The sequence below is a fragment of the Procambarus clarkii genome, chromosome 31 (assembly GCF_040958095.1).
Source record: "Procambarus clarkii isolate CNS0578487 chromosome 31, FALCON_Pclarkii_2.0, whole genome shotgun sequence".
In the NCBI taxonomy this organism is placed as follows: domain Eukaryota; kingdom Metazoa; phylum Arthropoda; class Malacostraca; order Decapoda; family Cambaridae; genus Procambarus; species Procambarus clarkii.
In genome coordinates, this window is record NC_091180.1 from 28,236,362 (window position 1) to 28,262,045 (window position 25,684).

Genomic DNA, 25,684 nt, shown 5'->3' on the forward strand with positions numbered 1-25,684 from the left:
AATGGACTTGAGTCGAGGACGGGTTGGGCAGAAGGCAACACAATCACAGTCTTCTGTGATACAGTCAGGTATTGCACTCTCCCCCTTCCCTCAACACCTGACTAGTCTCCAGCCACTCTGACAAATCTGACATCAGATGGTAGAAATATATAATATTGGTAGTACAGATTACCACCCTCTTACGCTCCATTCGAAGCATTCACTCATGCAGTTGTGCTTGTCTTCAAACTTTCACACACGCAGTGTCACGGTACTGTAGCCTCTCCCTGTGTGTCACGATACTGTACCCTCGCCCCTGTGTGATATGGTACTGTATCTTCGACTTTTGTCACAGTACTGTATCCCTCAACCCTGTGTAAACTTGGGACTAGAGACGTAGGCTGCTGTGATGGAAAAATGCAAAATGGAATAAGGGAGTCTTCTCGGTAAAGAGACCAAGGGTTACATAGTTTGAGAGGTAATTTGCGGAGTGACCAAAGGTAGGCGATATGGCTCAGTTTGTTTATAATGTACGTTAATGACCTGAATAAATCAAAAGTTTGTTGATGCAAAGCTGACAAGAAGAATCAGAACGGAGAAAGACTGTGATACATTATAAAATAAAAGATACCAGAGGTGGTCTGAAAAAAAATGACTTCTTGGCTTTAACCAAGACAAATGTAAAGTTTTGAGGGCAAGAGTAGGAGTGAGAAGTCCCCAAATACTGAACAGATTGAAGGCGTTGGAGTTTCTTAGATAAACAAAAAACGAAGAAGACTTTGCAGTAGACATAACACCAAGCCTCATACTAAAGGCACACAATAGCATATCGGCAGCATGTTTTCGGGAATTGAGGCAAAGTAGTTTTCCAAACCCTATATACAAGCTATATGAGACCCACTCTTAGGTATTTAGTCCCGTGTTATAGAATGGTGGAACTTGCTATGGGGGAACTAGTACTATTAAGGGGTAAGGGTAGTTAGAATACAGAGTTATCCAATATGGGAGATCTAAAAGGCCCGGCCCCCAAAATAAACTATCCACAGTAATAATAACTTGCTACTAGACCATGTCAGACTAGAGGTTGATCATAGGACTCCCACACAGGAAGAAGGGATACTCCATTACTAACGTACTTATTTATTAACCCCTTAACAACCCCCCATATACACTCACACCAATAACAATAATAATAATTACTTTACCACACTATCTTACGTTAAAAGCCTTGGTCCACATAGACAGGATACAAGGTTTACACTGTGAACAAGTACTACTAGTAAAGAGCTAGAAGCTTGAGTCAGCTTAGGGTAGGGAGACCACGTGGTTCCACTGGGACCCCTTTTAGAATAACTAGTAACACAAACCCTAGGAACACCTATCTCATACAAAGAATAATACTCTACACATTAGAACAGGCTTATGCCAGACAATGAGAACATTACACAGTATACTTAGCTGGGTATTAGCCCACAGAAATAAAGAAACGAGAGGAGGAAGAAGAGTTCCTTTCACCACAGCCAGCCAGTAGCTAGAGAGAGCTCTCGCATCTCCTTCCCAGCTCACTCGCTGCCAGTAGACTGCTCTATCGTACAGCAATCCTATCCCAGTTTACTCAGATTTACTTTACACTTGATTAGAAAGTATTAGTAAACATAGTTGTTGCCTATTTTATTATTTAATAATCAACCCCATGTAACGGGGGGGTGGGGGAAATAGCTCTATCTTGTCCATTATTCCACCAACCCCCCCCCCCCCAGTTAACTAACGAGGCCGGGGGAAACAGCTCTCTCTAGTCCATTATCCCGTCCTCAATTAGTTAACTGTTCTAGAGCACCTCCAGAGTTCCTAATGCAACCTCTCTCGTTCAACACCTTGTAACCTAGGTATTTGACTACCTAGGTGCTAAGACTACAAGGCGCCGTAACTTGATCAGTTACCCGAAACTCTAGAGAGAACTCTAGGATACTTTTCACTGCCACAAGCGTATAAGAGAAAAGAAAGGGAAGAAATGAATAGTGAAGTAATTAGTGAGGGTGTGGGTGGGAGGTAGAGAGGTGGGAGGGGCGAGGAGGGTCATTAGTTGAAAGTGAGAGTTTAGAGAGGGGTGGAGGGAGAGGTGTAGATAGGTAGAAGTAGAAGAGTAGATAGTAGAAGACGAAATGCTGCCACCATCCATTCAAGACCATTACATACAAGACAAGGAATGGAACTTGTCTGTATCACAAAATTCTCAAAAGATGTTATCAAGGTCATTATTAGTATGTCCCATCTTTATCATGTACTCAGTAAAATCATGGAACCAGTAATTCCAAAAGCTTTCTCACCTCAACTCAAAACTTTAGGGCACAAAGTAAAGACCATTTAAATAATAGATTCAATTATATTTCACATGATAACTATCATAATTTAAGCAACTCAAATGTTCAAGTTTAATATGCCAAGTGAGTCATCACCCAAGAATCTGAGAACACTACAACTGTGCCCCTGAGAACCACGTGGTCTCCCTACCCTAAGCTGACTCAAGCTTCTAGCTCTTTACTAGTAGTACTTTACCCTAGCTTGTTCACAGTGTAAACCTTGTATCCTGTCTATGTGGACCAAGGCTTTTAACGTAAGATAGTGTGGTAAAGTAATTATTATTATTGTTATTGGTGTGAGTGTATATGGGGGGTTGTTAAGGGGTTAATAAATAAGTACGTTAGTAATGGAGTATCCCTTCTTCCTGTGTGGGAGTCCTATGATCAACCTCTAGTCTGACATGGTCTAGTAGCAAGTTATTATTACTGTGGATAGTTTATTTTGGGGGCCGGGCCTTTTAGATCTCCCATATTGGATAACTCTGTATTCTAACTACCCTTGTCTACCCAACACTTGTAAAACACGACCAAGTCACCTTAATGTTCAACTCACCAAGTGTCTGCCTATAGCTGGATAGAGGGGGGGGGGGGTCTATAGATGACAGACTGTCCCGCCCTGCCGGCCGACAGCCTCCCTGCTAGGGCCGTCTTCTGTTCTTCTCTTAATGCTCTCGAATCGATCGCTCTCCGAGTATATATTGGGGAACCTAGTAACTAACTCCGCCCACAAGTAGATAGCCTGAGGCACTCTACCAAGCCACTCCTTAAACGTCGGCATGTTTGAAGGCTACCAGGCTCCAATTATAAGATTAGTAGAAGTAAGGTGAAATTCGCATGATCTGACCTCAGGTCACTTGGGGTCATTAACTCTTAGAGGTGTGAATTTCAAGCCGACAAACTGGCGCCTTCTCAAATTCCTGTCTGTGACTCATGTGTATCTATGTATGTATTAAATACAACTAAACCAAACACTTTTACAGTGTTACACCCAAGCTCAGTCTTAAAATGCTCTGTGAGAAACAAAAATCGTCTTACGTCTGGCAGGGAAGATACAAACACATACACATCGTGATGCGTTTCCAATACTAAAGGCAGTTTATTAGCTCAGTTTTGACCTCTGGTTTCCACTGAGGAACCCAGGGTCGTAACACCCCGGCATGGAACCTCTAACACAAAACAATAGAATGTTCCAACACGCAACAAGGATCGTTAATTCCTCCTGAGGTGAAGTGACTGAGCTATGAAAAAATATTGACAGAACTAGGCCGCACCACACTAAAGGTAAAGAGGATTTGACAACGACATACAATATTCCCAAGGAAATTTATGAAGATAGACGCAATAGTTCAAGTAAAAAACAACAGGTCAAGGGGACATAGATGAAAAATAAAGGTCACAGAAAATCCAGGAAGAACTTCTTCAGCATAATACTCTTAGGTAAAAGGAATGAATCTGACGAAGAATTTGTCGATTAAAACACAATACTCGATATTAAAAGAATATACAAGAAAACCAGTATATTTAATTTTTACTGATGCTAGGCTCCTGCAAGCTAATCTAGGCGAGTGCACACAGAGAGAGTGACCCCCTGTGGGGCCTTCGGCAGCAAGATAAAAATAGTAAAAATTGCGATAAATGCCCGTGTCAGTAGGCTAGTTGGTGACTGTACCAGCAGGACGCTGGGAGATCCACCATACAGACTCCGCTGCCTTCTACACTTGGAACACGGAAGTAGGTCTACTGGCCCATACGAGACCGAAATAAGGCGGTAAGACTACTCGTTCATGCGTGGCAGGAACACGGAAGTAGGCCTATTTGAACATGTTAGGCAGGAACACGGACTATAGGACAAGTTGGAATACAAATCATTGCAAACACACCCTAAACACCTAACCAAACCTAACTTCGGCCAAACTATGCACATAATTCTAATATATAATAAAATATTTTATATTTCAGAAGATGGCGATTTAGAACGTATAGTACGTTAATATTTATGACGGCCACTTTAAGAAGGTCGGACACGGCTTGGAATTTTTTCATGTCATATCTGGGAAAATAAAATTATATTCAACAACGTTTAATATTTTAATATTATATTAGCGACTCTCGGCGATGCTAAGTTTACGCAGTTTTTATCGCTTGTGCCAACACATTGGTGTTCCCAGGAGCTCCAGAAGCACCATCACTGACTGATGTGTGAGCCGTGCGGGCGCTGACGGCCAGTACCGCCCGCGCTCCCCGCCAAACCACCTCCCAAAATGGCAGGCCGCCAAAACAGAACAATGGCCTCAGGTGCATCAGAACCAATATTCCCTTCAATTTCCCGAACATGTAAAATAGGTCTCAATATAAAATGCACTTCTGACATTTTCAACGCTGCTTTTAAGGAAGGTTTGTGTACGGCGTCGGTCAAGATTTGGGTCCCCGGCGTTGTCTACTCCGCGGGAACACCACCAGGCTGTGTTGGAGGGCTGCAGGTGTGTACTGTTTGTCACGTGTCACGTTATGTGTCGTGTCACGTGCCGGGCCAAGTGTCACGCCTCGTGTCCAATCACGTGCTAGGCCAAGTGTCGCACCTTTGCTACTTTATCATATGTTTAATTTTCTTTAATCACAATGAGACATAAAGCAGAATGACATCACGAGGACCATGAGAAAATATACAACAGGATCGAACTCGCGTCCCTGGATTACTTAGGTACTCACTCCTTAGGTACTACTTAAAAGTTAGGCAGTACTTCAGAGCTCATCATGGCTCAGTCGGGAGTTGGTGCGTCTGGGAGAAGAGGGACGAGGATTGGATCACATGTAACAGCATCAATATTTTCTCACGAGAATAAAATTGCTCAGCATCGATGTAGCTAAAGGATTTTATAAACGAGATTAAGAAAGACTAAAGAAATATGTAAAAGGAGAGAGAGAGAGAGAGAGAGAGAGAGAGAGAGAGAGAGAGAGAGAGAGAGAGAGAGAGAGAGAGAGAGAGAGAGAGAGAGAGAGAGAGAGAGAGAGCAACTGTTTGTAATACAATGAATCTTTAATTAAAAAGTCAGTAAAACCAGGTTGACGTACAAGGCATATTAACACGTGTTTATGCAGATAAATTTTACTTGTTCAGTCCTTATATACATACGCCTTAGTCAGGTGTTTACATATACCTTAGTCAGATGTTTACATCTGCATTAGTCAGATGTTTACGTGCGCCTTAGTCAGGTGTTTACATCTACCTTAGTCAGATGTTTACATCTGCATTAGTCAGATGTTTACGTGCGCCTTAGTCAGGTGTTTACATCTGCCTTAGTCAGATGTTTACATCTGCCTTAGTCAGATGTTTACATCTGCCTTAGTCAGATGTTTACATACTCCTTAGTCAGATGTTTACATACGCCTTAGTCAGATGTTTACACGCGTTTTAGTCAGGTGTTGAAACGGGGGAAGAGAGAAGAGTGGTGGAGACATGATGGGTGTACGGGCGAGGGGGCGGGAGGGGTAGAGGACCCACGAGAGGAGAGACAGGAGTCAATATATTAACTAGCTAATGAATCAATAGCAATTTTTTAAACGCAGTAAATATGTGTGGGCCAGGATAATAAACATATGAAATCCAAGACGAATTGAGAGAGAGAGAGACATTTTCTCGCATCAAAGGAAACAATATGGTCAGTGAGCCATACTGCAGGCCTACCTTGCGATGATTTCGGAGCTCAACGTCCTCGCGGCCCAGTTCTCGACCAAGCCTCCAATCACGCGGCCTCACACGCGTGGGGTCCTCTCAACTAATACCACTTATTTTGTACGTTCTGGTCCCCCAACGTACAAATAACAAGGAACGATGAAAAGTACCAAATATCCACGTTTTCTATTCAACAGTAAATTAGGCTAGGAGGGTGGCTTGGGTTCGTGCATTTCTGGTTAAGTTAGCACGTTGTATAGTGTACGTTGTGGCAGATCAAGAGAACGGCGTTGAGTGCCTAACTAAAAAGCTGTCAGAAAATTCCTTCTCGATGTGAGCGGAAAACATCTCCTCAAGCCTCGTACGTCCTGGAGGGATCGCCTGCCTCTCCACTACTGACCTGACGAACTCAAGACAAAGCTAGCGTAGAGCTTCGCATTGCTGGTCTGAAGTGCCTAATCTGGAGTGCGTGGTCTGGAGTATCTGGTCTGGAGTGCGTGGTCTGGAGTACCTGGTCTGGAGTGCCCAGCGAGCCATATAAGAGCGAGTATTCGTGCGCGAGTTGAGTGAGGTAAAGAGCTCAGAGCAAAGGTGGAGGAGCAACCATTAACTGGAGCAGTAGGTCAAGTGGACCAGCGAGGCTTTGAAGGCTGGAGTAAGGCTGTCATGTGGCAGGATAGGGCCAGGTGGTGGTGGGAGAGGCAGGATAGAGCCAGGTGATGGTGGGAGAGGCAGGATAGGTCCAGGTGGTGGTGGGAGAGGCAGGATAGGTCCAGGTGGTGGTGGGAAAGGCAGGATAGAGCCAGGTGGTGGTGGGAGAGGCAGGATAGGTCCAGGTGGTGGTGGGAGAGGCAGGATAGAGCCAGGTGGTTGTGGGAGAGGCAGGATAGGGCCAGGTGGTGGTGGGAGAGGCAGGATAGGTCCAGGTGGTGGTGGGAAAGGCAGGATAGAGCCAGGTGGTGGTGGGAGAGGCAGGATAGGGCCAGGTGGTGGTGGGAGAGGCAGGATAGGGCCAGGTTATAATGAGAAAGACAGTCGGTGGTACAACACACACACACAGCACTGCCGCCATAGCTCTGAAGTAGTAGACATAGCATCTGGCATGATCTTCCCTCCTCCGCCACCCATCACTGACCTCTTTCCCCTCCCCCTTCCACCTTGGTCTGGTGCCGCCAGTCTCACCACTGCAGTCTTGGCTGGGCAGTGCTGGCGGTGGGATGGTCCGCTGCGCTCACCACAGCGTCCTCAACACGACTGATCACTCGCCCCTCGGTGAGTCCCCGCCATACGGATGGATGCCAACACAGACCTGTTTAAGGAGGACATTTATTTTCCCTGTTTGACATAGCTTGGATACTTGTATGCTTAGTGTGTGTATCTTCAGTGTCTCCGTCATGTGTCTTCTGCCGTCTGTTGCTCTTGGTGTAACGAAGCATCAACTTCGCGCGCGCTACTTGGTCTGCTTCTTTTTTAGCCCTCTGGTTACTGCATACGTGCTTCTTCTATCCACCTTCTGGCTTCTCTATCTCTTCAACTACCCTTCCCATTTGTCTGCTGCTGACTCCGCCTTTTCCTCGCTTCACTACCTGCTTTTCCCTCATGTTTGTCCATCCATCATCTGCCTTCTTTCCGCCTCGCCCGCTCGCCCTCCAGCAGAGCTGCTCCAGAGACTGGACCGCTCGCCCTCCAGCAGAGCTGCTCCAGAGACTGGACCGCTCGCCCTCCAGCAGAGCTGCTCCAGAGACTGGACCGCTCGCCCTCCAGCAGAGCTGCTCCAGAGACTGGACCGCTCGCCCGATCTTTCCCTGGAAACCTGTACAACTTTCCTCAATCATGGCGATTCAGTTTGCATTTATTAAACAGCTTATGATCTCCTCTTACTAAGAGGCTGTCTTGGGTCGAGAACGACCTCGCAGTGACTGCAAGCTCGTAAACTGCTTATTACATGTAAAGTAAGCCGCCACGACTGCGTAAAGATGAACAGGTTTCGTAAGTGGACGCATAAGAGTGCTTGACGAGTCCTGTGACCACTCACAAAGTTTTTACCAAAACATATAACTTATTATACAAATGTCACCCGCAAGTGAAGTGTACAGATGCAAACATATCCCTTCCATGGAACCGCCTACCCGACGAAGCCGTAAATGCCAAAACTCTGTTAAATGTTAAAGTACAACTGGAAAAAGATCACCAAGGCAAATAAGGGGACCTTCGGCAAGCCTCCGGCTTCCTGTCCATTGGAAACCACTAGTACTAGTGGCCCCTCAAGTAAATTCAGGTAAAACTGCAGGTCGGCAGCAGCGGGAGGCATCACCACGGAGGTACCAGCCGCCATCAGCTGGTCTTGACAGCTGATTGACACATTAAGGTTGTTCCAGTCACCTGCCTTTCCTGCCACACCGGCCAGATATTGTGGCGGAGGCGGTAGTGAAGCACAGGTACTGGACACCACACTGAGAGTGAGACAAACGGTGGGTCCACACACTGAGAGTGAGACAAACGGTGGGTCCACACACTGATAGTGAGACAAACGGTGGGTCCACACACTGAGAGTGAGACAAACGGTGGGTCCACACACTGAGAGTGAGACAAACGGTGGGTCCACACACTGAGAGTGAGACAAACGGTGGGTCCACACACTGAGAGTGAGACAAACGGTGGGTCCACACACTGAGAGTGAGACAAACGGTGGGTCCACACACTGAGAGTGAGACAAACGGTGGGTCCAGACACTGACAGTGAGACAAACGGTGGGTCCAGCCACTGAGAGTGAGACAAACGGTGGGTCCAGACACTGAGAGTGAGACAAACGGTGGGTCCAGACCCACGTCGCCATAACCCACCATTTTCAACGCTCCAGCAGCACACAGCTCACAGCACGTCTCCTGAGTACCGTCATTCAGAATCTCTAACTATTGGTTGGGACGGGAGGAAAAGTCATGGACAGGGCACATCGACTGTCAACTGTCCACACCCGCAAGACCTGTCCACTCGCCGCTTGACAGTCACGCTCACAGTACGACCGCAGAGTTCACCTCATAACTTATCCTTACAGTCTGTACAAATATGTATTATTTAACTACAAGTAAAAATAATAAATTTCCACTTCGTGAATGAGTACATCTGAAGCGTACAAATGTTGTATGTTTGAATGTCTAAATAAAAAACAGAAAACTGGCGTGTGTATAACGCCTAAAACAATACACCTACATACACATATACACGGGTCACGTTATGGTGATTTCCTTGTGTATTGTGATGGGAACGTTTGGTGGAGCGCTCCATCACCTACACCAGAGTGTAGGCGGGTTGGCTGCTAGCTCCGGGACTCCAGATCCTAGTGGATCCAGGTGGATCCCGAGTTATATAATCTTCAACATGTCGTGGTTCACGGGTTAAGGCGCGTGTCTGTAGGTACCCAGCAGGACACTAGTTCGATCCCCATCCTCCTCAAAGATTTTCTCGCTAATATAGATTTTCTGTTTTACTGAATTTTGTGCACAGATAACCCTTACTTTATTAGGTTGAGAAAAGTACAAAATATGACTATCTCCCGAACGGAAAAAAATATATACTTTTATTTGCTCATTACATGATAGAGAAGTCTTGCAGGGTGGGCTGCCTCCACCTGTGTTTCCATGGAGTGATTCACGTTTCATACCGTTCCTGGTATGAAAGTTGACTTAGTTCTTTGATATCATTCTTTGAATGATTTTTTGTTCAGTAACCCTACGTATAAACTTGTTTAGCTCATGACGTATACTCTGTATAAGCTTGTTAAAGTATAAGTAGATCACTGATACCATCTGGTAACTGCGATGTTCTACAGGTTAGCGGGAATAATTTTATCAATCTATGAGCAAACGCTTCCAGCGCACATTTAGGGGTGCAGGTTAGTGGCAACCGCTCAGCGGCGGCAGGTCCCGGCCTGTAAATAAACCAATAGAGAGCTTCAGTCGCTCTCCGGCATGCTGTTGGCAGAGCAAAGGGAAAACAACCTACTTTGCTTAACAACTTTGCTTAACCACTTTGCATAATCACTTTGCTTAACCACTTTACATAACTACGTAACCAACTTGCAAAGCCACTTTACATAACCACTTTGCCTTTTATATCAAAATACCCTTGATAAAAATATACTCGCATTATACAAAACTACAAATTGGGAGGATGCAACGGACCAGAGGGAGAGAATTACCTAATTCTCTCTTGTTTAACTTGTCTAAGCTTGTTTAACTCTCTAAACATGCTAAACATAATCTCACTCCACAAATTCCCTTGTGTCAACTACATTTACAAAACCCTGTTCTTAAATGCAAATCCTTGTCTGAAACTCTTCCTAAACAGATGTAATAGGACCCATTATCACCACACCAGAAATAAATATCTCTTTGATATCCCCAGAGTTAAACTTAATCTGTGTAAACACTCTATGCAAATAAAGGGCCCCAGTTTATGGAACTCACTCCCTACTGAATTGAAAAGCTGTCCAACTTTTACATCATTCAAAATCAATACTAAAAAGTACCTAATTTCATCTTCATAGTTTTTCACTTTTTGCCTTAAAATTGCACTGTATCAATTGCTACCCAATCTCTCAACCTTTATGTTCCCAATTTGAACATCTTTACCATTGTGACCATTGCTGTTTTCTTATATGTGCTGCCAATCTGCTGTATGGTGTTTATAAATCTTGTTTATCTGTATCTTTTGCTACCCAGTCTCCCAATCTTTATGTATCCAATCTGAACATCTTTATCATTGTGATCATTGCTGTCTTAAATGTGCTGTCAATCTGCTGTATGGTGTCTATTAATCTTGTTTAAATTACTAATCAAGCTGTCAATGTAATCAATCAGAGCTTTAATATAACAATGTGCTTTAATATACTTACTTAGCTCTCTCATCTCATTTTTCTCTTGCAATGTATCTTTATCATTTATCAATTCTGATAGAAATTACCTACTTAAAATTATCTGCTAGATTAAGGACCTGCCCGAAACGCTGCGCGTACTAGTGGCTTTACAAGAGTGTAAATACTGTACTATCCAATGTATTCTCACAAACCCAATGTACCTTCTTGTATATATATAAATAAATAAATAAATAAATAAATAAATAAATAAATAAATAAATAAATAAATAAATAATAATAATTCGTCGACGGACTCGGTTACCAGCGGCGAGGCCCTGTATTCTCTGAGTAAGACCAACGCGCTGAAGATAACGTAACTTACATTGTTATCAACGAGGCTCATGTAGATTATTGGGATAATTTGCCCCTCAAATTAATCCTTACAACATCTTGTCCCAGTCAGAACCTCGCTGTTTCCTGTGATTTAACCGCTGTTTTATTCATTCAAATATTTTACCAGTACATATACGTAGGTTCCTTTCAGTGCTTGTTGTTGGTGAACACGCTACACGTGCAGAGAATGTCATAACAACCTAGTTGAACACAGGTAACCCAATTCTCGAACCTACACATGTGAAATGGCGACGTTTCGGTTCATCCCGTAGCCTCATTATGTGAGTTAGCGAGAGAGGGAGATGGAGCCAACACAGGGAAGCTGAGGAAGCTCTCTCAGCTTCCAAGAGGGAAGCTGAGAGAGGAGGTGAGTGAATAGAAAATGCAAATAGAATTAAAGGTGAAATAAGACCAAGAGAACTAAGATAGAGACACAAACCGCAAGCACAATTAGGTGAGTACAATTATGCGAGTACAAAGAGATAGCAACAAAAGACAAAGCACAGAGGGACAGATAATTAAGTCGGGTCGCGCTTGCTAAGAAGGTTAGAACATTTAACTACGAACAGAGAAAAGCAGCAGAAGTCAACAGAGGCAGGACTCATGTTCATCTTGGGCAAAAGTGTTAAGTGGCATTGCGAGAATATAACATTCACACACAAAAATTATAACTCGCCCCATCGGCATTTTAAATATTCATTTTAAATATTTAAATGCATAAACAAATGCCTTAAAGAAATCCAGATAGAGCACATGCTGAGTGTTCTATAATTTTTTTTGTTAGCGCGTCTGCCTTTTCTGAAGACATTAGTGACGGTAGCGTGTTTCTAGTCTCGGGGCGCCGCTCCATCCTCTGAAGGTTTTACGACCGGGAGTTCCACCACGAAAATACAAGTCATCAGCAAGATATTTTGTATAATTTTGGACGGAACTCCTCCACTCCTGGAGGGAATTATAGGGAGACAGAGGGAGATTATTTGATGCAGAGACGCAAGTATCATACAATAGATACAAGAATCCCACAGAAGTCACAAGTATAACATAAGTTACGCAAGAATCACAGGAGATACGCAAGTACGAAGCAAGGTACGCATGGCACATTACTCCCCCAAACACCGGATGGTTCAGCCTCCCAGCTGATGTGTATACTTAAAGAGACTTATCACCGCCTAGACCGAGCGACACGCCGGCCAGAAGGCCCTCCCATACACACACACACTGCAGTACTGGTCGCTAAACCAGCCAGTACTCTTAAACTACAGCAGAGACAAAGTAGGGGGCATCAACTCTCACGGTCAGCAACAGTAAGCAGGAGTGCTCAGTATCAGCCAGCTACAAGCAGGCAACAAGCAGTGTGGATCAGGCTGCCAGCTTGGTGCGGCTGTGTGCGCCAGGCTGCCAGCTTGGTGCGGCTGTGTGCGCCAGGCTGCCAGCTTGGTGCGGCTGTGTGCGCCAGGCTACCAGCTTGGTGAACATCTGGGCGAGGCAACCGTAAGAGAAGACTCCTCCCAATGTTCACCTACATGCTTCAAACTGTTTCCATTTATATAAAATAAATAAATACCTGTATAATCTCTTCTAAACCATTTCTCATATTGGCAAGTCTTATGCTGAAGACGCTCCATCTGAGTCCTGATGACTCGCCGGCTTATCTGTGTCTCCTGCTGTGTCTCATATTAAACCTCTTTGTCTATCACTTCGCACCGGTTTCCTCAAGGGATCCCAAAAATTACCTGTTGCGGGAATGTTTCAGACGTTATTCTCTGATTGTATTCCTCTGCCACCAAGTCTGGGATTATATAGATAACCAAATCTTTCTCGTTTTCTACACTGGAAAGTTCGATACTTTTTATCCTGTGTTAGGTATCTCGCGCTTAATATGATAACTTAACACTTTTTCCATGTTAAAGTCTAGTAACCATCTTTCCTACTATCTCTTAGGCGCGTTTAGTTCTGCCAACAGTCTTGCTATTGTTCTTATTATCAGTAAGAATTGTACGTTTCTCATCATTTGCGAGAATGGCTAAGAAAGATCCGTGGGGCCCGGGATTAAGACAAAGGGCCGTGAGAGGGGGGGGGGGGGGTTAACCATGTGTGTGTACTATATATGGACCAACTCAGTCGGTAACGGTAATTCGTACATTTGTCAATCTGAGCTTGGCCAGCGATGGCCGTTGTGGCCAGCGATGGCTGTCTTGGCCAGCGATGTGCACAAGACGAGCCACAGGCCGCACTCTAGTATCAGCGTTACCAGAACACCTTTGACCTTTCCTAGATCAAACTATGCATAAACCGTTAATATATAATGAACTGAATATATATTTGTAAAATAAAGCACAGTTATCATGCCGATTAAAAGATTCATCATGTCAGCTGGGGTATAAGTCAAATACTAACTTATTATTGTTCTTTTTTTTTGCATGGATATTCCTGTGCGGGCCCTAAGCCTCTGGCTGGCCCATTAAGTTTTACTTGTTTCTATTTTACATAGGCGGTGTATGAGTATTTATGACTCGTATGGTCGCTTCAGTAAGATTTTGTCCCATGTGTTTAACAACAACATCTGCTCTGTTGAATCTAAGTTGAAATCTTATTGGGTTTGTAACTGTGCATTGTGTTAGATAATGTTCCAGTGGTCTGTCGGGCATTTCTCCACAGTGCTGACATTTCCTCTCATCTTCCAGAACCTGTAAGCCTATTTCCCATGCACATGGGTATCCAAGCCTGATGCGATGTAAGTGTACTTCTGTTGTTCTATTGCTTCCTTTTCATCACAATAAGTGGTTCGTAGTTAGTTGAATTCTTGTACCAACCCGCAGACTTGGATGTTGCAACTGTTGATTAACGTCCGTAGAAGTCAGCATATGTAATAATGCCTTAGGCTGGAGGATATGTTGTAATATTTTACTGTGAATTTTAAACCTTTTCAGTAAGGGCGTTTATCTGTTTTGAACTATTTGTCCCCTGGTCAGTAGGTGTCGCTCCCCTCGGCAATAGTATTTTTTCCTGAAGGGCAACATCTCCCTAGTGGACTCGACGGGGACATGACGCTGGCGGCTTGTCGAAGGTCCTCCCATTGTTTCTGAGGATTTTTTCCCAACTGGATTTCGCTATATAATTCGCCATACTGAGAATTTCTCCCGACAATGATTACCAGTAATTATTTTAACCGTCAGTAAACTGTGTTTAAGTAGAAAATCAAACTGGCAATAATGACCGTCAATGTTGTGGACGTGGACTGTTGTCAGCGGGGTGTTCCTGCCAGCTGTTAGTGTCAGCTGTAAGCAAGCTGTAAATTCTTGCTATCTATCAGCGAAGCCCTACACTCACACATAGACGACACCGTCATTTCCCCGTGTCAGTGTTCACGCTCCATAACCACTAACTCATCTCTACGGAAACACTGAGGCTACACTGGGAAACTGACTTGATGGCTTGAAGGCCAGCGACCTATGAGGGGTCATTAGGTCAATCTAGCCAACGGGAAGGCACAGTCGTAAAGGAGTGATGGCACTCGAGGCAGGAGCTTTGGTGTGCGCAGCAAACATTCAGTGGACGGTGAAGAAAGGTATTTCCCCAGTGATGAATGGCTGTCTGGTTACACTCGGCACGGAAGTCACGGAGATCTTGCTATTGTTTCCCTAGCACTAACGAACGAACGAACGAACGAGAGAGAGAGAGAGACAGAGAGAGAGAGACAGAGAGAGAGAGAGACAGAGAGAGAGAGACAGAGAGAGAGAAACAGAGAGAGAGAGAGAGAGTGAGATTGTGTCTGTCTATTTGTCTATTTGACAAACACAGATGAAATAAAATATTGACTGGTAGGGTACTTTTACTTTTTCATCTGAGGTAGAATGATGGCTTAGCTTCAATAAAAGAAAGGGGAGCCGCCATGCTGCTTCAGGCGAAACAGTCAGTTCCTCGTATTAAAATATTTTACAGGATCTCTTTTTTTTCCACGAGACACAATGCAGAAAAAAGAGCCCTGAAAGACATTATTAATAGAAACATTGTTCCCTACCGACACCAACCAGATGATTGAATTAATTATATACTATAAGAACAAAAAAACTGCCAACTTGCTCATCAAAGGCTCTCATCACACCAAACAAAACGCCTTCAAAGAGTCGATTGTGGTCTATGTCTTTACAGGCCGACTTGTGGACTGTCAGCCCCAACGATCTCAGTATAGAGGGAAGACAACAACATCTCTTTCAATGGCACTACGGGCTCACCATAGCCCGTGCTACTTGGAACTTTGTTCCAAGTAGCGAATCTTTAACAACAACAACATCTCCTTCAAGGTGCCTGACACTGCACAAACAGCAAGGCCCATCTCTACACACAGTCTCTACACGCAACCAGATCATCACTAGAGATATCCAAATATTACTAAAATAATCAACAGATACAGCGAGAATAGATTAAACATCGGCGAGGCACAACTCATCAAACAAACCCAGCCAACTAACATTAGGCTACACTCTGCCATCTTCGAGAACACGACGAAACGCCCAACATACTGCCAAAGCCATCATTGAAACAGAATATTGGTAAGCTGCAGTGAGTCTCTTGGCCCATAGTGAAGTGCTTCACCTGATCCCCCAGTTCAATATTTGGCTGCTCTAACATTGTAACCGATGGACTCTGCCTTTGATAATGTTGACAAGGGTCAACGAAACGCATCTCTTATCTACACACTAGAGAGGGTACCCGTCTGTGTGCACATCTCTACACCTTTCTCCCCAACATACCCTGCTCTCCCTCCCCTTCACTCAGAACATATAATACAGTAATCCAAAAGAATACGACAGCATTAAACATCGAAACGCTACAGAAAACACGACCCCTGATCTTATCTCAGACTTCGTGAAAATCATAGGGTTCATTATAATGACAATATTTCTTAAAAGTACGGCAATGGGGCCGACCCCGACGGACTTACGATACTCCAATACTCGTATGATTCATCTTGGAAAGCTAAGTGAGGTGGGTCCCAAGCATCTGACCTCCAATCTCGGATAGACAAACAAGCAAACAGGCATTCAATTTTATACATAATATTCATGCCACAAGCCTGGTCTCAGAACAGAGGGGTTGGAGTACGGGAATAAAACTGAGGCAACTGGATCTGGTTACATTTAGAGACCTTGTGAACGTTATGCGGTTCAGTCTGTAAGATGCGTAAACAGGAATTGATGAATTCATGTACATAATTTTAAGTGTAAAATAGAATGAGATCTGAGAATAAAGAGCATGGCAAAGATCACATACTTGATCACTGGGAACTCCAGCTCACAACTTCCTGAGATATCGTGCAGCGTAAGGTTATGCTCGATAAAACTCGACACGGCAGTCAGCTGTTGGCGATGCGGTAAAAAATGTTGACAAGAAAAATGGATTTTTTTTTTAAAGGAGTAGAATTCAGTTGAATCACTGCAGTATCAAAATATGTACCAGTCTTTTAGCAGTCTCCGTGGTGTGTGGTAAGACACTCGCCTGGCGTTCCGCGAGCGCTATGTCATGGGTTCGTATCCTGGCCGGGGAGGATTTACTGGGCGCAATTCCTTAACTGTAGCCTCTGTTGAACGCAACAGTAAAATGTGTACTTGGATGAAAAAACGATTCTTCGCGGCAGGGGATCGTATTCCAGGGACCTGCCCGAAACGCTACGCGTACTAGTGGCTGTACAAGAATGTAACAACTCTTGTATATATCTCAACAAAAAAAAAAAAAAAAATATATATATATATATATATATATATATATATATATATACATATATATATATATATATACATATATATATATATATATATATATATATATATATATATATATATATATATATATATATATATATATATATATATACATATATATATATATATATATATTCATTCGCATATAGTCCTGGGGACCATTCAGGCTTGTTCGCATATATATATATATCCAGGACCGTTTTAACAACATTGCAGGTCCTGGGCAAAGCAATGGGGCCCCTACCAAGATGATGGGCGCCGTTCTGTGCTGGTAACCTTTCTCTGCCAGCTCCAGTTTTATATATCTTAGTGGTGTCACTGTCTATATATACTCTCATAATGATGGTTGATATATATACACCGCCAGATGTAACTAGACAATAGACTGGTGAGGTCAAGGCATTACAAACAAGTGAAATAGTTACCTTATGCATAAAAAGATGCATGATTATGCCTGCAGCAGACATCAAAATGCGAACCTTCTTGTTCATCTCCTGGCAGACCGTTCCTGAAATGTGTTAACGATGTTCGCTGTATGACTTGCAGTATTCACTTTCATATTTGGAGTGTCATGTCTGGAGTCATCTTAGTCATTGACTGAGAGACTCGTCAATGCGGTTACGATACAGCTTCCGGTTCCTCTGCTCCGCAATGGTTTCTTCGGCCAACACAACCAGCTTTCTACCGGAAGACCCGGCCAAACAAGATTAATCAGTTTATCTTTCCTTTTGGGGGGGATTTGAGGTTATATGTGTCCTGGCGTTCTCCAGAGGTGGGTAGAGCCCGGTGTGTTGACCAGCAGCAAGACGCCGCCATCAGCCGTCTTGCAAGGTTCTGGTGCAACACGTGAGTCTCAACCCACACCAATATAAGACACAAATATTTTATGTTTATAGATCAAATCCTAACAAATAGTTCATATACAATACATATATCTATATAATACACATACTTTGATGCATTGCATTTTCTTTAGTAGATTTATGTAAACGTCTTTTATATAGATAATCTTTATCTAGCCAACAAATTTAGGGTGATTACATAATTTGACAAGCGCCTAATTTTTGCGCATTTTACTTATCCGTCGGCTACAGTCTTATACCTGTTAGTTTATTGATGATCATTAGCTCCAGAAAATATACAAACTAAGTTGTGTTATCCCTAATTCAACTTAGTTTGGAAACTTGAATCTCAATAAACTAGCTGCCGCTGGTGGCAACCGTCAGGTGTTCAAACAGCTCCACGTGCAGCCCATGTTGTCCTAAACCTGTCTAAGTCAACAACTTGGGCTGGACGGTAGAGCGATGGTCTCGCTTCATGCAGGTCGGCGTTCAATCCCCGACCGTCCAAGTGGCTGGGCATTATTCCTTCCCATCTCTAATCCTTATCTTGACCCCTTGCAAATGCTATAGTCATAATGCCTCAGAGCTTTCTCTTGATAATTCCCTTCCCCTAACCTTGTCTAACTAGTTTCAGTCAAACGTTCCTCTTCCTAATTCCTCTCCTCTCTATCTAGGCAGTCACGGCCTCTGGGGTGTCTCGCCCCACTGAACCTCACGAATGCAGTTCATTTTATGGTTCCCTAGCCCGGGTTAGATGTATAGAGGTTGCTCTAGGTCAAGGGTGGGCAACCTTTCTTAAGTGCCAAAATCGCCAAATCTGTCACAGTTACAGCCCCACTCCTGTGCCAGGTATGTTCAATACGGGCTCATCATAGCCCTGCTACTTGGAACTTTTTGTTCCCAGTGGCTGAATCTTAAACAACAACAATAAACCAAATCTTTTAATGCAAAATTTTCTCCTGTGCCAACCTGAAATTTTTGGAGAACATTATTATTTTGTGTCTTTTTAAGTATTGGGAGAACCTTTCAAATAATAGAAAATATCATAAGAGCAGTAAATGATTATTGATTAGTCTAAATGATTATTGTAAGTCATGTAAGATTAAATGAATGTAAAATTTAGTGACGGAATTTTTACTTAAAGGTCACTCTGTCAAACTGATAGCGTGGATAATATTTTTAATTAATCTTTGTGTAATTCTTGCTACGATATACAGCCACACAATTTAAAGTAGCAGATTTTAACATCAGTAAAAAATAAAGAACTACAGTATTCTGAATTTTGTTGTTTTTAGATAAATTAGCCATAAGTTTTCAAGTTTGCCAGTACATTACAGTGGCCAATCTCATAATCGTTTTGCTTGGATAAAGCAGAAAATAAAATATATTATTTTATTAATTCTTAATCCTTAATGAATAATACAGTACATAAAAGTTACACAGCTAGGAAAACCTCACCATAGCATACACCTACCAAGCTTTATGAAAATCAGTTCGTGGTTAAGCAAATTAGAAATTAGTATCACCTTAGACTATGATGAACATGTATAAGTAAATAACTTTTATTTGTATAAATCTTTCAATCTACATTGTGATTTATTCCTGATACATCATTTACCTCCAATTATATAATTTTCAGGGCTTATAGTTCCTTATTTTATATTTAAATCAACCACTGTAATTAATCTAAACTATACCATCTCATTCTCTAAGCTACCCCCAAATAGAATTTTTTTTAATTTTCACTTCTGTTATCACTATGCGTATGCAATCCAAATTGCCACACATGCTCTTTTAAACTTTAATTTCACACACAAACATCTTGAACTGCAATACAAGAAGTTATTCAATTGTCCATACTGTACTTCACATTATTCATAAACTGCATACTCTAATTCTCTCATATTATTTCATTTACATTTCTCTAACATTTACTCCATTCCACTTTTCACTATTATTTCCTTTTATTTTTCTCATATTAACCAAGCACATCAAATTTCCTTCCTTAGCAAGCTTTCACCACTTCCAGCACTCTAAAACTTACACTAACAATAGAATAGGCCATAGTCTATACAACTTGTGCTAACAATAAAAGATGTTTCTAACATCTAGGTAGGAGAAAACTCACTCTCACCTGCTACCACTATTTCCTAAAATATTTGTCTCAAAGTATAATTGCATAGTAACACAGTTTACCAATTATTCCAGCGTCTTCACCATAACTAGCCAGAAACGAGAACCTATTGGCTGATCAGCATTGTAGAATATACTGTAGAGTTCTGCTATATAATTTCAAGATAGTCTCATTTGGTGAATTTGTTGCTGATAATTCCATATCAAATTAAAATTTGATACTGACATCATGTGCTTTTCTCAGAAGATGGAAATCAGCTGATTGCAAATGAAATGTCATCCGGGAGGCTGAGAGTGGGCTTGGAGTGGCAGACTTCATGGGCGGCCATGGGTGTAGTGGTGACAGTCATGGTGGCAGTCGTTGCTCCCCTCACAGTGAATGCCACTAATCATCACATGCATGGGATGGCCAGCCCATACCCACAAGGTAACACAATGGATTATCTGAATTTACCTGAGGGTCACCATCTCTAGTGACCTCAATACATAGGGAAGCTAGTGGCTTGTCAAAGATCCCATTATACCTGAACATTTTCTCCAGCTAAATTTCATGGCTTGCTGAACTTAAAGCTACTGCCCTTTGTGAGAGTTACAATTAAATGTTTAAGTAAGTGGTTTGGAATTCATGTCTTTTGTATTAATCCACCCACTGATTTCTGCTTCTCACTAAACCAGCATTGCAAAGTGAACGCAATTCGTTCTAAAACTGAGTGGATTTTGACGAGTTTGTGCATATTATTGAGCAATTTTCAGTCAAGAAAATTCTAATGAGGGAAAAAATAGGTTGGATAGGAAAAATATAATGCCCTTTGGTGACTTTCTTCATGTCTCAAGAAATAAGACAAATTCACCAACATTGTCTTAAGTAGAATCAGACTTGCAACATGGAAAAGATATGTGGACAATCCAAATGAGACCTAAATTGTGCAAAATAATATTACTGTATTATTGTATATCAATAAATATTTCAGATATTTAATGTGTAATGTCTATTAATAATATACCTGTATAAACAAAAATGTTAAGAGAAAATGTAAATTATATACTGTACTATAGATTAACTTATACGCTTCAGTGATGAATTTGCTTATTGTAATAGATATGTTTAGATGTCAACAAAGTAAGGAATATTATGCAGAGCTTGTTAACCATATGATGCATCCTTCGTTCAGAACTGTGATTGCAGGAGTTAATGATTAGCCGGAAGAAAGGAAGGAAGGCTTGATTAGACGATGATGTGGTTATCTGAATCATGGGGTCCAGTTCTGTGTCAGATACAAAGTTTGGACAGAGACCTACTGACCGACTTAATTAATAAAATTTAGTTGTAGCACAGAACTGGGTAAAAACTGATTTAGAAATAGGGTTGTTGATTTAGGAGCAAATTACTATACCTGTAAGATAATAGACATGGGATCACTGGATTGTTTCAATAGTAGGTAAGACATATACATATATGAATAGGCCTAACTTCAGTTTTTGTATTATGTTCTTATGTAAAGAGCAAATACTGAATGTTCTGAAAAGTCATTGCCCAACCGGAAAAGATAATATGAGGAGAGCCTAGTGAACAATAGTACAACAGGCTGCATACTTAGGATAAGAAAAACAGTAAACACAAGGATTACCCACAAGAGCAGAGTATGACTCAGGTGGAATCAAACCCACACTGAGGATCCTTAGCTGAGCAAGAACCCTCCATAATGGTAGCACACTGCAGTTTGTGATTAAGGACACTCTGGACAAGTCATGAAAGCTTACCAATCTATTTTAACAATAATTAATCTAGCTCTTTGAATTTTTTAATTCTTCAGCCTTTGATATTCTGCATATGTGTGAAAACAAGTTTTTATTATAAACTACTTACCATACTCAATCAGGGCAGATTTAGATTGCATATAATTATACTGTATGCATGCAGTGTAAACCAAACAACGTATTGTCATTCCCCCATTCCTTTTTTTCCACTCCACTGACCTTAACACAACTAAATTTGTTTGTAGGGAGAAGCTGAAGCATCAGAGAAATAATTTTAACTGAAAGATCATTGTATGTTTTTGGATAAATATTAATCTGAACCTAATTATGGTATCTTGAAAGTAGATTTTGAATGTTATAACCTGGTTCACTGCATTCCTACCATAACTAGTGAATTATGCTTTGCAGATGAAGCAAAGATTGGAGTGTTGATGTCTGGATCAGCAATGGACAAGGGCTTATGGGATGCAGCAGTCCTGGCAGCAAGAAATCATGTGGCTACAATGCACTTGCAGCTGCGCAAGGCTCCCACGGGGGGGACCCCATTAGGTGCACTCCATGCCTTCACAACACTCTGGAAGGAAGGAGTGAAGGTCTTTCTAGTAGGAGGTGATGGAGTGGAAGTAAACATTTTGTGTCATTACATGGAAGTCTCAGGCAGGAAGGCACTGGTTGTGTCCCCAACAGCCCTTATTTCCAGCAGTGATTGCCCAGCCCTCATATCACTATCTCCCCCTCATGATGCACTCATCACAGTTGAGGTGGCCAGGTTAGCAAGCAGTGGTCTTGCACACCTGATCCCCATTGTGACCAGCAGCGAGGTTGAGCAGGTGGCCCAAGTGATGGCAGCTGGCAAAGCACGGGGACTCACTGTGACACCACCAGTAGAGCTTCAGATCAACAACATCTCCACAACATACCTGAGGAAAACTCTGGCTGCCTCCCCTGAAGCGGGTGTATGGATCTCAGTGGGCAGTGATTTACCAGAAATCATGATATCTGTTGGCCATATTCTACATGGTCACCTCATCATGCTACATGCTCATCCTGCCAATCGTGCCAAACTTCTCAACCATCCTATTGCCCGTGCCATTGCAGAGATCTGTGCAGTGTGCACTGTTGCATGGGCAGGATCATCCAGGGTGGATGATATCAATCGTCATCATCTGCAGTCTGTCCTGTACCCTCAATATCCATTGGTGGCAGCCCTTTCCTATGATGCTGCTAGTCTTGCTGTAGTGGCAGTCACCCAGAACAACATTCATGATGTGTCCAAGCTATGGGAACACCTTGCAGCTGCTGTACCTCACATGAGGATCCCTGAGTCTGATAATATCAAGGGTAGAAGGCTCTCTGGTTGGGCTGTGAAAATGAGATTAGTTGCTAAGCACCTGCTGGGTAATGTTGTGTTGCAAGAATCCCCATGGTTTATAGAAGGTCAGACACAATTGGTAAGTGACACAGAGCATTCATGGGTGGTGGTGAGAGAGAGCCATTTCCCTGTTCGCATGCTGACAAACCAGGAGATTAAAGTGCTGGAAAACCTCACCAGGTGTGATAAAAATATATGGGTAGAAGTGACAGCCCACGATCCTCTGACACACCGACCAGTCACTACAACTTGGCACTCCACTGTATCCCCTCATGTCCTCTTGGTACCTAATGGATCTACTGGAGGCTTCAGTGTACGTGCTTGGTGCCCAAGTAGCCATGATGTTTTAGCCACAGAGACTAGTTGTAAAGGTGGAGCAAAACATTACGAGTTTCTGCACTGTGTAACAGCCATATCCACTAGAGGACTAGATAGGAGCCATGTAATGCATAATTTTATTTCGAGACAAGGGTATGTCCGTCGACGAAGGAAATATGGACGATTTGATCACACTATGAAGACTGTAAAAGAATTTATCACCCATGATGACTTTAAATCACTGATCCCACAAATTGGTGGATGCTTTGGATCTGCTGTTGGGTGTGTATTTTGTTTCATGTATGTTTTATACACCAATGTTAATATAAATCCTGGAGTATGCTTTGGTGCATGTGCTGTAGCAATAGGAGGGTCGTGCACCACTCTTTTGGCCAGGGGAATACAGTATACCTTAGATAATATTGTAACTTGAATACAACTCTGCACCAAAAAAAGCACCTCTTTCATTTTTTGTTCTTGGTCTTGATTCTCCAGAATCATCTTAGCCATGATCAATGGTTTGGCACTGCATAGGTACCAGCTGGTAGCCATGATGAAACTATCTCCTGCTGTGAGCCAGGTGGTGGAGTTGGTAGCCAAAGGATGAATATGAGGTAATGAGGAAATGAGGATTTCTAAAGTTACTTCATTGGATTCACCATTCTATTGTTTGGTTGCTTCATGGTGGACCATAAAGATGCCATTGGCCTGGTTTTCGTGACTGTCATAATCTATTGCCAAGTGAAAGCATCATAGCTGTTCTGTTGGTTATTAGACCAGTAACTTTGTCCAAATTACAAACATTCAAGAATGAAAGTAAATTTTGAAATATTTACTGTTGTAGCAAAGACTGATCTACATATAAATAGGATCAAAGAACCTTTGCAAACAAGACAGATGGGTATTAATACACACAGTAACAGTTGGGAATATACATTATGATATACCGCAGGGTGGTAAGTAATTTGTGATAATAAAGTTAGGACACTGTGAGCCACATGTCAAGTTGCTGGCAGAGTACCTTGTAAACCACAGGGTGAGGTCAAGAGGAGAGTTCTCTCTCTCCTTGTAGCACTCGGAGTGTACTTGTGTTGTGCTAGGCCATCGCATCCATACAAGGCCATGGCAAGGATCATTGAGGAATCTATCATGAGGCAACAGTATCTCTGATTGGCCATCTACAGGCTCCCTGCTTATTGTGCATCCGTCAAGTTCAAGGTTTGCTGCGACGGTTTGATCTGGTCCTGGCGTAGGGTAACTAGAACCATTTGGGAACCCTGTGTTCTTCCTTGAAATGTAGTTTTAATGTCTAGAGGCATGCTACAATGTACAGGATTTTCTTAGCATGTCTTTGTATAATGTATTTAATCATAATCATAAAATCCAGTATTTTATTTATGGCAGACGTAGATGATGCTTTGGTAAGCAAGTCTAGAATAAGCTCCATAAAATTTAAGTCTAAAATGCTCAACATACTCAGGTTTATATGTGATAAGTACGTTACAGCGGCATCCAAGTAAGTGTTTACTACACTAAATAGCATTAAGTTCATTAGCCATTCACACTTGTGTGTAACTGCAGAAGCCTCTAGTCCAACAACCCATCTGGTGAACAACAGCCCTATGCTTGAATTTCAGTATTTTCTTTGTTGTTCCCATTAATTTATTTTAGCTGGCATTTTCTTCAGTTCTTTAGATACTACTGAAAGATCACTGCACCAGATGGTTGTGTTGCCAGACAGACACAACCAACAGTATTTCTTGCAGCCTTTAAGACCCTCAGTGATATTAATTAATGTACTGTAATTTTATGTTTTTTATCCAATCAGTGAAGGCCTGCCAGAATAATGAACAGCTGTTTAGTATTCTTAGAGCGCCATCAAAATACTGATACTTCATAATGTGCTTTTGACACAATTAGAGCTATATGATACATGTTTAACTTTGTAAAAAGTAATTTGTTCTTAACTTTGGAAAGTTTTATCAGTTCAGCTTTATCAATAAACACTTGTAAATAAGTCATAGAAATTTCAGGGTTTCTATATTTCACCTGTGGCAGAATGTTTTCATGGGATAATTATGCTTAAGGTAACTGTTTCTTTTTCATTCCTTAGTCATACCATGCACAAACATTTGTTCCCAGCATTTCCGAGATTGTGCACCTGATGGTTCTCAAAGTATGTATAAGTACTTAAATGGGAAACTACACTAATATTAATGAAAAAGCTAGCCTAGATACT

At 42.2% G+C, this 25,684-nt stretch overlaps 1 protein-coding gene across 1 annotated transcript; it reads left to right on the top strand.

Annotated features, from left to right (window-relative positions):
- Positions 1-7,204: 7,204 nt before the first annotated feature.
- On the top strand, positions 7,205-25,472 carry LOC123758909 (uncharacterized). The gene is made up of 3 exons (XM_069334611.1): positions 7,205-7,284; positions 20,242-20,424; positions 22,164-25,472. Exons 1-3 carry the CDS (start codon positions 7,230-7,232, stop codon positions 23,876-23,878), a joined length of 1,953 nt encoding a protein of 650 aa, XP_069190712.1. The 5' UTR covers positions 7,205-7,229; the 3' UTR covers positions 23,879-25,472.
- Positions 25,473-25,684: the final 212 nt, after the last annotated feature.